The sequence below is a fragment of the Heloderma suspectum genome, chromosome 3 (genome assembly GCF_057233095.1).
Source record: "Heloderma suspectum isolate Gila_16-S chromosome 3, 16-S_ref, whole genome shotgun sequence".
In the NCBI taxonomy this organism is placed as follows: Eukaryota; Metazoa; Chordata; class Lepidosauria; order Squamata; family Helodermatidae; genus Heloderma; species Heloderma suspectum.
In genome coordinates this window covers 112,972,758-112,988,341 of record NC_139460.1, presented here as the reverse complement: position 1 = coordinate 112,988,341, position 15,584 = coordinate 112,972,758, and the positions used below count along the sequence as shown (strand labels likewise).

Sequence of the window (15,584 nt, the reverse complement as noted above, 5' to 3'; positions counted from 1 at the left end):
GAAAGATCCCAGCCCATCCCTGCACAAAGCTATTCTGAGCTTCAGTCTAACATTCATATCAGTATGAAATATATCAGACACTTATTGTCAGGATGATATAATGATGCAGTCATACGAATTTGTTTCCAGCTGTTTCAGACTTTGATTTAATCTGTGGGAGATACTTATATTCATCCATGGTGATTAGTTAATTCTGAAAGGTTGACTAGATGAATGCCAGCTGTGTTCTCAAAAGAGAATGGTATTTAGATAGGATTATAATATCAGAAATATATGATTTTAATACGTTTGTCAACAGCTGATTCAGTATGATTCAGTATAATGGTGATGGCAGGCCTTAATTTGACCCACAGTTTACACTCAGAATCTGCATCAGAGGAAGTGCTCTGCCCTACTGGAATATATGAAGTAATAATGTAATCCTAACAATTCCCTTAAAGTTATAAGGAAGAGTTTCTAGATGGGGTGATATAACTTCCAGTTTTAGAAATTGGTTAAATTTTAGACATCAAGGGCTTCTCCACATGGGGCTTTTAGCCTGCTATTAAGATTAGTTAATTCATGGAAGTTTGCGGGTCCTTTACATTACCTGGTCAACCTCCAGGGCATCTCTGGCGCTAAATGACTTTTATCCCATTTTTTAAAAGATCAGAGATAATGAGCTATCAATTTACAGCGGGTTGAGTTACCTTGTGAAAAGAGGAAATCCAAATCCTACAATGAGAGGAGCTAGACCACAGCGCCATCTAGTGGCTGTATAATGAAACATAGAGAACAACGCAGATGGGGGGGGAGTAGGGGGGAAGGGAAGTGCGTGTAAAGGGGTTGTGATCCTGCATTTAAAACAGAAACAGAAAGCACTGGTAAAGTTGCGGGATTTTAGGCTGGTGTAGAAATGCTCTTAGGATAGACATAATCTTGATTCTACATATCACCATCCGTTGGACCTTGATTACCTATTTAGGTTCCATACAAGAGTTGGTAATTTAACAGGGTTATATACAATTCCCTACAGGGCTCTGAGCACTGGCCTGCAGCAGGGTTTATTCTAGTCCAAGGGTGCAGGGAAAAAATTCTGTATGCTAGGCTGACCTTAAGAGAACATTACACAATCAGTTCAGTGCGCCAGCACCCAAATACAACACAACCTAGGAAGCTTTAACATATTTATTTATCCATTTATTTAGCATGTACTTTTGGCAGTAGAAGTCTTGCTAAGAAGGTCATGGAAGTTCTCTTCAAAGGAATCTAGAGAGAGAGCCTGCCTCTGTTCCAGCAAGAAGAAGTCTGCTTCTGCCTCCACACCTAACAGCATGGAACAAGACATAGGCAATCCGGATCTGCATTCATTCTACTCCAGTAAAGCATTCTCTTCTCCCACTTCCTGAACTACTTGCTTACATGATTCTATTCCCTGAGAAATATTGGGGTACATCTAGATAGCTTTAAGTGCAGACCCAGGTAAGCAGGGATTTGGGTCCCTTTGCCAAATGACATGACTGAAAGATTACTGTGGGAGCAACAGGTCTAGGGTGGACCACGGGGCTAGATTCCTGAAATGGCCACCACAGGTCAGTCTAAGGGAAAATATTTTGCCCTTTTCTGGGACACGTCTGAGCTCAGATTGGCATACATTGTGCACACCAGGACAATGAGAGGTTGCAACCCTGGATGTGCCTTTTGTGTCAAGCTGTCTCCAAATAGGACTCTTATGGCAGAACTACAATTACTACCAAGAACCTAAACAACATTTCTTTCTAAAGCTCTGATAAAATCTAGGCCTGGCTCTTGGGAATATTGCAACCTCAACTACAAGTTACTGGAAGGGAGCAGTGTTGCAGTTAGTTAATTCATGGGAAGTTTGACCACAGCTAGCTTTAGGATCTCTATAGCCTACAATGTTGTTTCCTGTGATTTCCTCCTTTTGCTCCTCCCCTTCCCCCTTTCTCTCTCTGACCTCCAGCATTGCTGGGAGCACACGTGTTTGCTCTCTCACTTCTGCCAGGGTAATAGAACACAGAATGAACAAACTCTTTTGAAACTCCACTCTATACCTGCATTGTATATGCAAGAATATTTGTGAGTGAAACTGTTTTCTTTCTTTCACTGAAGAAGGGTGCGGTCTTCTTATATTATTCTAAGATAGCCTGTGTGCATGTGGGACTGGTAAATTCTTGTTCAGTTTTGCCTTTTTGTTTTTTCTCTGCTAATTGCCTAACAGAAGGCATCATAACTAAATAATCCCATCACTTTTTAAGGCCATTGAAAGGGCTGACTTTTCAGTCAGCCCTGAAAAGGCTGACTTCTCAACGGGCCTCTGCAACTGTGCTTTTAACAGAAGCTTGAAATGTAGGAATTAAGCAGGTTTTTCATGGCATGGAGATATACAGAAGCCCCTGTGAATTAACAGATTGAGCTGCTGTTAGGTGCATAGCTGTAGAGTCCAGTTAACAAGTTGGCAAGCTCAGGGTTGCATGCTGATTTTAACAACACAGCTGAGATATGTTGAGAATCACAGCCAATATATTTTGCCTGGGAGTACATATCATTTATTTCATTACACAGACATTTCTACTGTGCTGTCAAACTTTTTATTAATATTCAAAAGAAAGTGTACCTTGGATGAGAGGTATTGGTCTAGTTTTTGCACTTCATGAGAGGGCTTCTCCAGAGCACTCTGTATGATTGCTAAAAGACTGGTTAGAGCAGCGGCCGATCACTCTTACCACAACGAACCTACCTGAAGTAGTTGCTTTGGGTAGCAGATTCCGGAGATTTCTGCTGTGAGGCCCAGGGTCCTTATTCTCTGTCCCACATAGGGGTGTATGAACCCCACTTACTGTTCTGCTCCGGGGTCCGCTGTGGGGGGGAGGCGATCCCTGGCCAGTTCCGCTCCGTGGCAAGTCCGCGGAGCCGCCGGCCAGGGCCACCTGCAGCCGGACTTCTGTCTGCTGCTGGGCTGTGGCCGCAAATGGCACCCGGCGTAGGGGACACCATTTGCATCCCTGCCCTTTGCCGTGATAGGCTACGTAAATATTTACATAGCCAATCACGGCAAAGGGCAGGGATGCAAATGGCGTCTGCTACGCCGGATGCCATTTGTGGCCGCAGCCCGGCAGCGGCTGGCTGCGGAACGAGGAGGACAGATCCGAACCAGCCGGCGCCAGGTAGGGTCCATCCCAACCGGGCTTCACAGGGTGGTGGGGGAGAGCAGCCTGTTCCGCCATGGACTCTGGGGGGCTGGAGTCAGTGGCGGATTTCTCTGCCATCCCTAGTCCCACAGTGGCCACAAGAGGGAGGCACTGGCATACTCTCTGCTACTTCTGAGTAAGGTAGGGATGTCATGGGAGTCAAGAGGTGGGAGGAGTCTGGCAGGCTGCCTCTATGCTTGGCCTTCTGGACCCCATTCACCAAGCTGTCATGCTTACCAGAGCCCACTTGTGGGGCCACTGCATGGTGTGTGAGACCCCTCAGCGAGTCGCAATTTTTAGAAAAAACGGTGGCTTGGGGTTTTCCATAAATGTAATATTACATAAATGGCAGCCACAAAGGGACCATTTATGCAACATTACGGGTGTAAATGGTCCATTTATGCCTGCAGTGTTGCATAAACGGCCCCTTTACAGCTGCCATTTATGCAACATTACATTTATGTGAAACCCTGAGCTACCATATTTTTGCAAAGTGGTGGCTTGCTGAGGGGCTGGGCAGTCGCTGGGCACTCACCGGGTACCCATGGACCACGCAGTGGCTCATCCAGGGAGCTGAACAGGGCCGGCCAGCCAGAGGCATCTCAACAAACACCCAGTGGCGCGGATGGAGATGAGTCCATCCATCCTTAATGTTGGGATTTGGTCAAGTCCTCTCTGTCTGTGTTTTGTGGGTTGTCAGGTGCCTTTCATTCCATCGTCCTCTCACAGATGGAATTGGATTTTTTTAACCAGAACTTTTTTTAACCATAGGCACAGTGACTCTCGCCCCATGTCTCAAGTGAGGTTGTTCTAAGTCCACAAAAGCACTGCAACGGGCATGTTGACATTCCAGACCATGTTCTGCTCCTTGGACTCTGTGTGTCTGTGGTGCTTCCTGGAAAATGGTACCACATGGAATTGTATCAGGGATCCTTTTGTGCATTGGTGGAGATGTTGCTCCCCATTTCTCATGGCAAAATTACTTATCATGTTTCTTTCCTGCTTTTCCATCAAGGAGCTCAAGACAGTGCACACCAGGGGTGCTGAACCTCAGGTGCATGGGCCAAATATGGCCTGCCTGGGGGTTCAGCCCCCCAGCATTCCCCTGGCCTCACCCCATTCTCCCCAACCACTGATAGTTTGGTGGTTTTCTGGCTTTTGCAGTTTTTCCCCATTTGAAAAGGCTGAAATGCTGATGTCAGGAATGAATCCGAGTGTGTGGAGATGTCTAGCAGCTTGGATTCAGAATGCGAACAGCCAGAACAGGGGGAGGCACCCTCCCTAGTGAGCGAGACTTTCATCCCAGGACCCTGACACACTGAGATGGCTCAGGCTGAATGGCTCCCCCATTGCTCCACCATGAGGACACAAGTTGAGGAGGGGGAGGAGAGCGAGGGGCATGACTTGAGGGATGCTAGGGTCCGTCACAGAGCAAAGCAGGAGAAGTTAGAGGCAGGGCTCAGATGCTCCGCCAGGTTGGCCACTCATGGAAGCCAACGTTGGAGGGAGCCATCCTAAGGGAGGGGCATTCCTGCGAAGCAAGTCTGGCCGAGAAGTTCTTGCACAGAATGCCGGCAACTTCTCTAACTTCCACTTTGTCTCCTCTATTGATATTCATAGATGTGTGGTTTAGCTGGTTCTATGCAGTCCGAGATTTTCCTAGAATCTGCATTTGTAAAGAACTTAGTCGTTCACTAATAAAGTCATACTGGCCTGAAGCTTCGTTTCCTGGAGTGTGTTGATTGCAAAGGGGGAGGACGAAGGAATGCGGCAGCCTCTCCTAACACTTAGTTACTGCCTGGCAGGAAGAGCTTTAAGCTACAGTACGCTGGTATGTTTGGTATTTTTGGCCTCACCCCTTTGCCTCTGGCCCTGCCCACCACTGAAACGCAGCCTCCGAGAGCTTGTCTGAAATGGAATTTGGCCCTTGCTAAAAAAAAAATGTGCTAAAAGAGATCCAGTACCTCTGGTGTACATCTCATGATTTCCCCTCACTTTTGGCCTCACAACAAACCTGGAAGGTAGATTAGGCTGAGAGTCAGCCCAAGCTTCATACCTGCTTGAGGTTTTGAACCTGGGTCTCCCCAGCCCAAGTCTGACGTTTTAGCTGCTACCTCACATTGGCTTTCATATCAAAGCGTCGGCAACCCCCATTTTGAATGTAGTGACTGAAAGAATGCCAGATCTCTCTGGGATGATGGGACTGTCCCACAAAGGAGAACCGCTCTGTTTCCATGATTTGGCAAAGATGGCACACCCAGAGTGCTTTAGAGCAAGACCTATTATGTCTCTTCATTCACACGCAGACCACCCCATTGCAAAGCCCACCCTGTTGCTTGGATCTTGCCAAGGGGAGTGAAGAAGGCCCACTGAGAAGATGACCCCCCCCCCTCCCTGGGGCTTTCTATACAGGATACAGGGACCCATCTGTGGAACTTTGGGGCACAATGACAAAATGTGGCATTGAGCCAGAGCAGCAGGGCTGCTTCTCTGCTGTTGTTTAAAGCTGCCATGCGATCTTGAATGGATACAAGCAGTTGGGACCTCGGGATCCTATTCAGTACCCCCCTCCCCAAAAGCAATAGTGTTCAGTGATTATAGAATCCATTAATGCACGAGAAGCGACATAAAAGGAGACACCCTGAGCAAGAATCCATGGAATTCTTTCCAAATCCCTGTATCAAATGAACTCTGTTCCTTTAGCTGACAAGTGCTGTCTCTCACTTCATTCATTTAAATAAAAATGAACTCTCTCTGTGTAGATATACGCGCACACGCACACACACACACAGCTCTGCCTACCAGACTTACATTTAACAATATTTTAAAATATGCATGCAACCATTAACAACTAGAAAATAATTCAAGCCTTGGAGCCATAGAATGTCTTCGCCCCTTTCCAGCAACCCTAGGCTATTCCTGAGATATTTATTCACTGAGCAGGAGAGATACTAAACAACCTTTGCCAAATGCCGTTCAAAGTTTTCAATGAGGTTCTCCTGGTGCTACGATGAGCCGCCTTTTGGCATGAAAAACACACACAGCACAATCCAAAGCAACAGACTCTGAATTGCTCTGGATGACTTCCTTGCAGAAATAGGAGCAGCAGGAAATATACACATGAACGCATCCTAATTGTGCTTTTGTGCTCCTATATATTTGGCATAAACGTAATTCCTCTTCTTTGCAAAGTGCTGCTCAGTCACATTTTGGCCGTGACTTGCATTGTCCAGATAGAGCAAAGGGCTGGATGTGCCTGATCTCGGAAGGTAAGCAGGGTCTGCCCTGGTTAGGACTTGGATGGGAGACTGCCTGGGAATCAAGTTTCCTGCAATGAGCAGGGTGGTGGACTTGATGGTCTTGTAGGCCCCTTCCAACCATATGATTCTATGATTCCTTCAACAAGAATTGTCCGTTTTAAAACTCATCAGGCGTCAATTGGAGCTTGTGAAAAAAACGAAATGCGCAGTTTTGTATGTGTTTTGTCGGCTGTCCTCACTAGTCAGTGAGGTTTCATCGAGCCAGGCTTGCTCCTATACATGTTTACTTGGAAGTAAGTCCCACTGAGATCAATGGCAAGGGAAGCGAAAAGCAAGGGAGAAAGGGGAAGATATACCCAACTGAATGCAGAGTTCCAGAGAATAGCAAGGAGAGACAAGAAGGCCTTCTTAAATGAACAATGCAAAGAAATCGAGGAAAACAACAGAATGGGAAAGACTAGAGATCTCTTCAAGAAAATTGGAGATCTCAAGGGAACGTTTTGTGCAAAGACGGGCATGATAAAGGACAAAGAAGGCAGGGACTTAACAGAAGCAGATGAGATTAAGAAGAGGTGGCAAGAATACACAGAAGAACTATACAGGAAAGATCTGAATGTCCCTGATAGCCATGATAGTGCGGTCACTGAACTTGAGCCGGACATCCTCGAGAGTGAAGTCAAGTGGGCCTTAGGAAGCATTAGTAACAACAAAGCTAGCGGAGATGACAGTATTCCAGCCGAGCTATTTAAAATCCTAAAAGATGATGCTGTTAAAGTGCTGCATTCAATATGCCAACAAATCTGGAACACTCAACAGTGGCCACAAGACTGGAAAAGGTCAGTTTACATTCCAATTCCAAAGAAGGGCAACGCCAAAGAGTGTTCAAACTACCGCACCATTGCGCTCATTTCACATGCCAGCAAGGTGATGCTCAAAATCCTACAAGCTAGGCTTCAGCAGTATGCGAACCGAGAACTACCGGAAGTACAAGCTGGGTTTAGAAGAGGCAGAGGAACTAGAGATCAAATCGCCAACATTCGCTGCATCATGGAGAAAGCAAGAGAATTCCAGAAAAACGTCTATTTCTGCTTCATTGACTACGCTAAAGCCTTTGATTGTGTGGATCACAACAAACTGTGGCAAATTCTTAAAGTGATGGGAGTACCAGACCACCTTACCTGTCTCCTGAGAAAGCTGTACGAGGGTCAAGAAGCAACAGTAAGAACCAGACATGGAACAACGGATTGGTTCAAAATTGGGAAAGGAGTACGACAAGGCTGCATATTGTCACCCTGCTTATTTAACTTATATGCAGAGTACATCATGAGAAATGCCGGGTTGGATGAATCAGAGGTCGGAATTAAGATTGCCGGGAGAATTATCAACAACCTCCGATATGCAGACGATACCACCCTAATGGCAGAAAGCGAAGAGGATCTCAAGAGCCTCTTGTTGAGGGTGAAAGAGGAGAGTGCAAAAGCTGGTTTGAAACTCAACATTAAAAAAACGAAGATCATGGCATCTGGCCCCATCACTTCCTGGCATATAGAAGGGCAAGAAATGGAAGCAGTGACAGATTTTACTTTCTTGGGCTCCAAGATCACCGCAGACGGTGACTGTAGCCATGAAATTAAAAGACGCTTGCTCCTTGGGAGGAAAGCTATGGCCAACCTAGACAGCATAGTAAGAAGCAGAGACATCACCTTGCCGACAAAGGTCCGTCTAATAAAAGCTATGGTTTTCCCAGTAGTAATGTATGGCTGTGAGAGCTGGACTATAAGGAAGGCTGAGCGCCGAAGAATTGATGCTTTCGAACTGTGGTGCTGGAGAAGACTCTTACGAGTCCCCTGGACTGCAAGGAGGTCAAATCAGTCCATCCTAAGGGAAATCAACCCTGAGTGCTCATTGGAAGGACAGATAATGAAGCTGAAGCTCCAATATTTTGGCCACCTAATGCGAAGAGAAAACTCCCTGGAAAAGACCCTGATGCTGGGAAAGACTGAAGGCAAAAGGAGAAGGGGACGGCAGAGGATGAGATGGCTAGATAGCATCACGGATGCAATGAATATGAACTTGAGCGCGCTCCGGGAGAGAGCGCAGGACAGGAAGGCCTGGCGTGCTATGGTCCATGGGGTCACGAAGAGTCGGACATGACTGAACGACTGAACAACAACAACAAGTGTGCATAGTGTGAAGAGAAAACTCTCTGGAAAAGACCCTGATGCTGGGAAAGACTGAAGGCAAAAGGAGAAGGGGACGGCAGAGGATGAGATGGCTAGATAGCATCACTGATGCAATGGACTTGAGCACACTCCTGGAGAGAGCGGAGGACAGGAAGGCCTGGCGTGCTATGGTCCATGGGGTCACGAAGAGTCGGACACGACTGAACGACTGAACAACAACAACGAAGTGTGCATAGGATTGCTGCCTTAGGCTGCAAGCAGGGTTGAAGTATCAGGGATATGATGTGGAACAAAGGAACAAATAAAAGGCCAGCCGAATCTGGAAGATCCTCAGACTGGGAAACACAGTTGCCCTTTCCCTTCCCCCAAATACTGGTTTAAAAGGCTATGGAGCAGAAAGCAGGTGTGTCCTTCCTCCAAAACCTTTTCCAGCTTCAAGCCATTTCCTTATATTCCTGTATAGGAATGGGTGTGTGTGTGTGTACTCATGTGATGAGAGATCCCCCTTCTTCCTCCAGAAAACACGATGTGTGATGGGAGAAAAAAAATCCATCTCCATCTAGGGAAGTGGTTCAACTTGCAGCCCTTGGTCACCCCTGGTGTGGCCTGCAAAGTCCGCGGCACCCCCCCCCCTACTGTTTCCTAGGGGTGTAGGAACCCCAGTCACCGTTCTGGTCCAGGGCATCCGTGGTGGGGGGGAGGTGATCCATCCCTCTCCCCGGAATCCGCATTGGCTGGCTCCACTCTGCGGCAAGTCCGTGGAGCTGCCGGCTAGGCCCGTCCGCAGCTGGACTTCTATCCGCTGCAGGTCTGCAGCCACAAATGGCGTCCGGCGTAGCAGACGCCATTTGCGTCCCTGCTTTAGCCGTGATAGGCTACATAAATATTTACGTAGCCTATCACAAAAAGAGTTGTGACGCAAATGGCATAGCGGACACCATTTGCGTCCCTGCTCTTTGCCGTGATAGGCTACGTAAAGATTTATGTAGCCTATCACGGCTAAAGCAGGGCCGCAAATGGCGTCCGCTACGCTGGACACTATTTGCTGCAGCAGACCGGGGCAGCGGATGGACCAGACCGGCTGGCGGCAGGTAGGGTCCAACCGGGGAGAATTTCGCAGGGTGGTGGAGGGGAGTGGCTCATTCCACCACGGACTCCGGGTTCTTTAGAATCCGGCCTCACTGGAGTCCATGGTGGAATTCTCCGTTCAGAGATAAGAGCTTTCCCCTGAGGCGGGTTGGGCCCTGGGTAGAAAACAGCTGAATGACTCAGTCTTGCTTATTTCTTTGATTTGTCCCATTTACTTCTGAGCAGACACGTAGAGGCGTGCCTTCCTTGCTTGTGAGTAGACATGCTGCTCCTGAGGGTTGCTATTTGGAGGTGCTGCTGAGTGGTTCAGCTCCACTTACTTATGAGGAGGAAAAGGTTCCCCAGCCCACACACAAGCATACATGTGCAGCCTCCAGCCCCCCAGCAGACACTGGATCCAGTCTTTGGGCCGAAAAGGTTGTGCATAGGGATCTAGGGGAAAATACAAATGGACATGGGACCTACAAAGAGGAGAATGGCTTAGATCTCATGCAGAGAATGTTGTTCCCTCATAAATGAGTATTCACCTACCCAAATATTTAGTATTTAAAGGAAGAGTATACAGATCGTACAACACAGCTTCCTATTTACTTATGCACATTCTGAATAAATTTGTATGGCGGCCCATCAGCATTTGCTCTCCAAGTAGGGCTTTTTACATTTCTAGCCAGCAACTTTTTAAAGAACAAGAAATAAGCAACTCCTAGTCAGACGCCATTTGGAGAAGAATGCTGTTTTTTTCATGTTGTGGCATGAAATTCGTGTCGAGCTGGATTTTTGACCCCTTTGGAATGTCAAGAAACAAGATTAATAGTTTGGGCCCCTTCCCCACTTACACCAATGTAAATCAAGACTAATTGCTTTGAAGCTGGGCCGAAGTAATACTGGGCTGAATGAGATGGAACTCAAGCCCTCAGGGAACGTGCATTCTTACCCCACTGGTTCTATTCAGTTTAGGATTTCAAACACATCCCCAAGCATTGATTTAGGAATGCAGAGTAGGCTCAGGGAAGAAAGCAACAGATGGATTCATCTGTGCAGGCTTGCTTATGACAGGGGAGGAATGGTGGGCAGGAGGGAGGTGGGGGAACACCGAGGCACTGGGAAGATACAAGTTTCCACCTGCCACATAACTGTGAGCTGTCTTTCATAGCATTTCACCCCGTTTTGCTCTCTAATAAAGTGTGCGCTCTCGCTCTCTCCAAGACATTTTTATTAATACCACTGTCATTTGCATGACAGGAGCAAAAAGCTGAAAGACATTCTTGCAGCATATTAAAACGATCCCTTCTGGGGGATTGGGGAAGGTGAATGAATAGTCAGTCACATCCGTCCTGCCTGCCCCTGATGCTTTGTGGAAGTGACAGCCGAGGAACTTGGGCAGCCTCCACGTACCTGCTTAGAAGTCACATCACGTTTAGTGCATCTGACGCGCAAAGATGATTATGTCCATATGGGGCATAAGCCGGGGCTTGGATATAATGACTCAGCAGCCATGTGCCCAGTTTTCTAAAGCTGCAAGGAGACTATGTACAACAGCAGCAGCAAACATTGATTTCTGCTAGTCTACCGACAGGCCCTGCATCACGTAGCTTTGAACAATTGGTTTGGCAGACTGTTTCCATGCCTTTTCTACTCAACATCATGAGATTAAGAGTTTCCTTTCCCCTTATTAAATATATACTAATGAGTATTTAAAACAAAGACCCAAAAAGTGAGTCAGAGTTAATCTAGTTTCAGGTCTGTAGATGCAGCAAAGTGACGTTTTTAGCTGTTTTTAGTTTGCTCCAATACAGAGGTTAGTGCACAAATTAATATACTATTTCTACAGTGCAAATATCTGCAGAATATTTCAAGTATTCCAGCATTTTACCAAGCATATCACAGCAATATATTATATTAGGGAAATGGAGGCATCCATTCAACTTCATGTGTTATTTTCATTTGTCCATCACTTTAAACATATTGGTTAGTATCCAATGTTAGACCTATGTAGAGTTGACCCATTTAAATGAATGAGGCTTATGTTAGTCATGACTAACTCAATTTTTATTCATTTCAACGGGTCTACTCTATGTAGGACTAGCATTGGATACTACCCTACATTTTCTTCACACCTTTTCTTATCATCATCATTTTTATTATTAATTGTTTTAAGGAAACATTCCTTAGACTGGTTTTACATACACCACTTAAAGTACTTTGGATTATTGTTGGAGGGCATATATGAAAGACTGAAACTTGCAGAGAAAAGGAAATACTTCTTTACACAGCACAGTTAAACTATGGAATTAGGCTATCACAAGATGGAGTGATGGACACCAATTTGGGTGGCTTTAAAAGGGGATTAGACAAATTCCTGGAGGAGGAGGTTATCAATGGCTACTAGTCCTGATGGCTCTATGCTACCTCTAGTATCAGAGGAAGTGAACCTAGGTACACCAGTTGCTAGGGAACATGGGCAGGAGGGTGCTATTGCACTCATGTCCTGCTTGTGGGTTCCTGGTCAACAGCTGGTCGGCCCTTTCTCATGAGGCATAAAGAAAGCCAACCATAACTAAGAACTCCAACCCGTGACAGCCCTCATGCTGCAGTGCACAGCAGTATCCAAGAGGTTGATGCCTAGGGCAGTGAACCTAGGTAAGGACATTAGAAAGACTTCCAGTTAAACTTTCCCAAGGTACAACAGAGTTTGGATCAGCTAAGTAGATCATGCAAGTTTATCTTTAACTTGGAATTAAATTTATTTAAAAGGTCTAAGCAATGGCTGGTATGTCAGTTTATGAACCGCATCACTGGCAACTTATTTGACCACTGAAATTATCTTCTGCGTTTCATACATTATGAAAAAAAGTCTCGTTTATAATTTTACACAAAATTATTGGACTAGTCATGATACATTCTGAATAGAAAAGAATTTTGTTTCTTTGTGTGCAGGTAGGAAAAAAGAGCAAGGTCAGCCAAATACACATCTTAGAATCATAGGGTTGGAAGGGGCCTACAAGACCATCGAGTCCAACCCCCTGCTCAGTGCAGGAGGCCTGATTCCCAGGCAGTCTCCCATCCAAATACTAACCCAGGGCTGACCCTGCTTAGCTTACAAGAACAGACGAGATCAGGCACATCCATCCACTTTAGTCTACATTCACAAGAAGCCCAAGCCTCCAGCAGCTTGACCCCTGCAACACCGTTGCTCAAAGGAATGAGATATTTTGCACAGCCCTGGGTCCCTTTAAATATCCAGAACAATAATACACTGAAGTGGAGCCTCTTTCCAGGCACTGTTTACAAAACAGATACCTTCACTATTTTTATTGATACACTATAACATAATATAACAAAATGCTCACATTTAAGTTTAAAATCAGTTGTACATTGCCCATCTCTAGCACTGTATATGTGGGTGCGTTGTGTACCTTTCAAATGATGTGAATCCACATCGGTACCACCAGAACGTAACTATCAATTGATCTCAGTGGTACTGTTACTTAAAACGCAGTTACCTTGGCTGTTTTGTTCCCGTATTGCTGGTTTTCGGAGACAAAAATCAAATGTACATATCCTTAAAAGTGACAAAGGTGAAGAAGCATCAGTAGATAAGAAAACTGCTATCAGTATTACACTGCCTGCCTGTTGATTTAGACATTGCAATTTCTTGATGTATAAATTAATGTGCTCCAAGTTGAAGGGGTGTTTCACGTAGTAAAGGTGGCACTTAAGAAAGCACCATAAGAACAAAAACTGAAGAATTAGTATTGCATCCTCCTCTCAAATAATTCCAACTTGTTTTCGCTATAAAATCAAAATATGGGGAACAGCTAATAAAATCTTTGTGACAGAGCCCTTAATGTGCAAAAACAAGCCATTGTTACCAGGTGCCCAAATGCAAATATCCAAATCAAGGTTTCTTATTATTATTTTTATAAATAATTTATAAATTTTCCTGAAAGAGACTAAATACAAAAGTGTTTTGAGAAATGATTAAAGCCATATTTTGTCTTTAATACAAAACAAACAGTATCCACTGAAGAGATCATCCCATTCTGAGTTCTGGCTTGAAGCATTAGGGACACTTCTGTATGAAATGTATTTTTGTTAACGTTTTTTCAGACACAATTCAGTGGGAAGTGTATGTGAGATCCACTGGACATTCATCATCCATCTCTGCTCGGCAACAATCATGGCATCTGCTCAATGGAATCTAAGTGGTCCGGGATGGGAAGTCCTGTTATTATTGTCAAACACTTGTTCCAGACAGTGAACGTAGGGCACACAGGCTGTGCAAACGTAATGTCAAAAGTGTAAAGGTGAAGGGAGTTCAAAGCATCATAAAAGGCCAAGGAACCATTGTCGTAGTCCAACAAAATGCCAACACGGCGAAGATGGGGTGCAGGCTCTATTGGAATTTCTTTGCTGTTATGCCTCACCACCCATGTATTATTACAACGACAAAGAACCCAAGAGGCAGAATTCTTTCCAATCCACTCGTGTTTGGGTGCTGACTTGTAAGAAATGCCAATAGCATACCTGCAAAACAAAAGAGGTTTGAGAAAATACATATTTCATGTCATGGAGTTTTGTACACTTCAGTCTGTTGGTTTCTAAGGTAATGTCCATGTCTCTTTTTATTTATGCCTTTCATATTCTTATGATCTGAAAGCTGACCAACATGTCAGCACATATTAAATTAATGATCTTTCTTATGAGATACATGCAAATCTTACTGCCCCAAATCTTCTTGAATGTAACAGTGCCATATCACGAAGTTGGAACACTCAGCGTGAACAAGACCTGGCTTACATATATTAAGAAAATTGCTCTCATCTATTAACTAACAATAACTACTGGTAGTTAGTTTGTTCTTCTAGTCCTCCTCCTCCTCCTTAAAGACTAGGGGTGGATAACCACCACCTGCTTGGCTCACAAACACATCAGAGTTGTGTGAGTATACCCAGCAAATCCCTCTTAAGATTACAATAAAGATCCCCTTAGGGAAGGAGGGAAGGTAGTGGGCAGAGAAGATCTCCCTGAAGTCTGGCCGATTGCCCAGTGGACTATAAATGATGCAAAGAGCATTTTCCCTCTCTCAGGAATCATAGGCTGGACTACAGATCCTGTAATTCTGAGCAGGAGATGAGATGACAGCATCATTTGCAGATTTAGAGGGACATGTGCAGGTCCCGATTTCAGGAATGGGCCCAGAATCTACCAGAAAATAACAGGCTATGGTCCCACTATGGAGAAGTCCCAGCTGGAAGCTGTGGTTTTGTCCCAGATCCTGGCTAGTGTGGAAACCCGTCCCATCCCTATCCTTGCAGGTCTTGTGTGATTTAAACTGTGGCCCATGGACAGAAACTATTTATATTACACTTACTTCTGTACAACTAGAGTTTCAGGTACTAATTATTAGATAATTTTTATTGCAAACCACCATTCTTCTTGGATATTTATATGATGGAATCATATGGTCAAAGATGGTTTCTTTTTTCAGCTGTATTTGTTCACTTTAGACAATGTAAACAATGTCAAGCTTTTATTCGCTGCAAAATGGAAGGGAACATGTGTTGATGGATGGTTTGACCCACCTACCATGTACTTCCACTGATAACCACTTCCCAGTAATGACGTCCACTGTCAATAAACACATTGCCAGCTACCCCATAGCTCCCTTGGCTGGTAAAACGCTCAGGTGTGTGGCTCTTCTTAGAAGATGTTTCATCACGCTCCACTGTCAAGTTGTCATGAGATACTTTCAGCTTTCTGTGGGCAGACTTGGGATCCAGTTTGAATGGTTGGCCTTGAATGTGAACAAGATAAAAGAGTGATGAGCATTCAAAACGAGCAATGAATCATGAAGCATG

The 15,584-nt window shown here is 45.1% G+C and overlaps 1 protein-coding gene across 4 annotated transcripts in view; it reads right to left on the bottom strand.

The window, feature by feature from the left end:
- Window positions 1-12,986: 12,986 nt before the first annotated feature.
- MID1 (midline 1) overlaps window positions 12,987-15,584 on the bottom strand; it is a 270,609-nt gene continuing 268,011 nt past the window's right edge. For all 4 annotated transcript variants that reach the window (XM_084841761.1, XM_084841760.1, XM_084841762.1 and 1 more), the window contains exons 9-10: window positions 15,313-15,520; window positions 12,987-14,250 (exon numbers count right to left, since the gene is read on the bottom strand). In XM_084841761.1, the coding sequence (XP_084697887.1) occupies window positions 13,902-14,250; window positions 15,313-15,520 (557 nt within the window). In that variant the 3' untranslated portion in view covers window positions 12,987-13,901. The remainder of the gene's footprint in view (window positions 14,251-15,312; window positions 15,521-15,584) is intronic.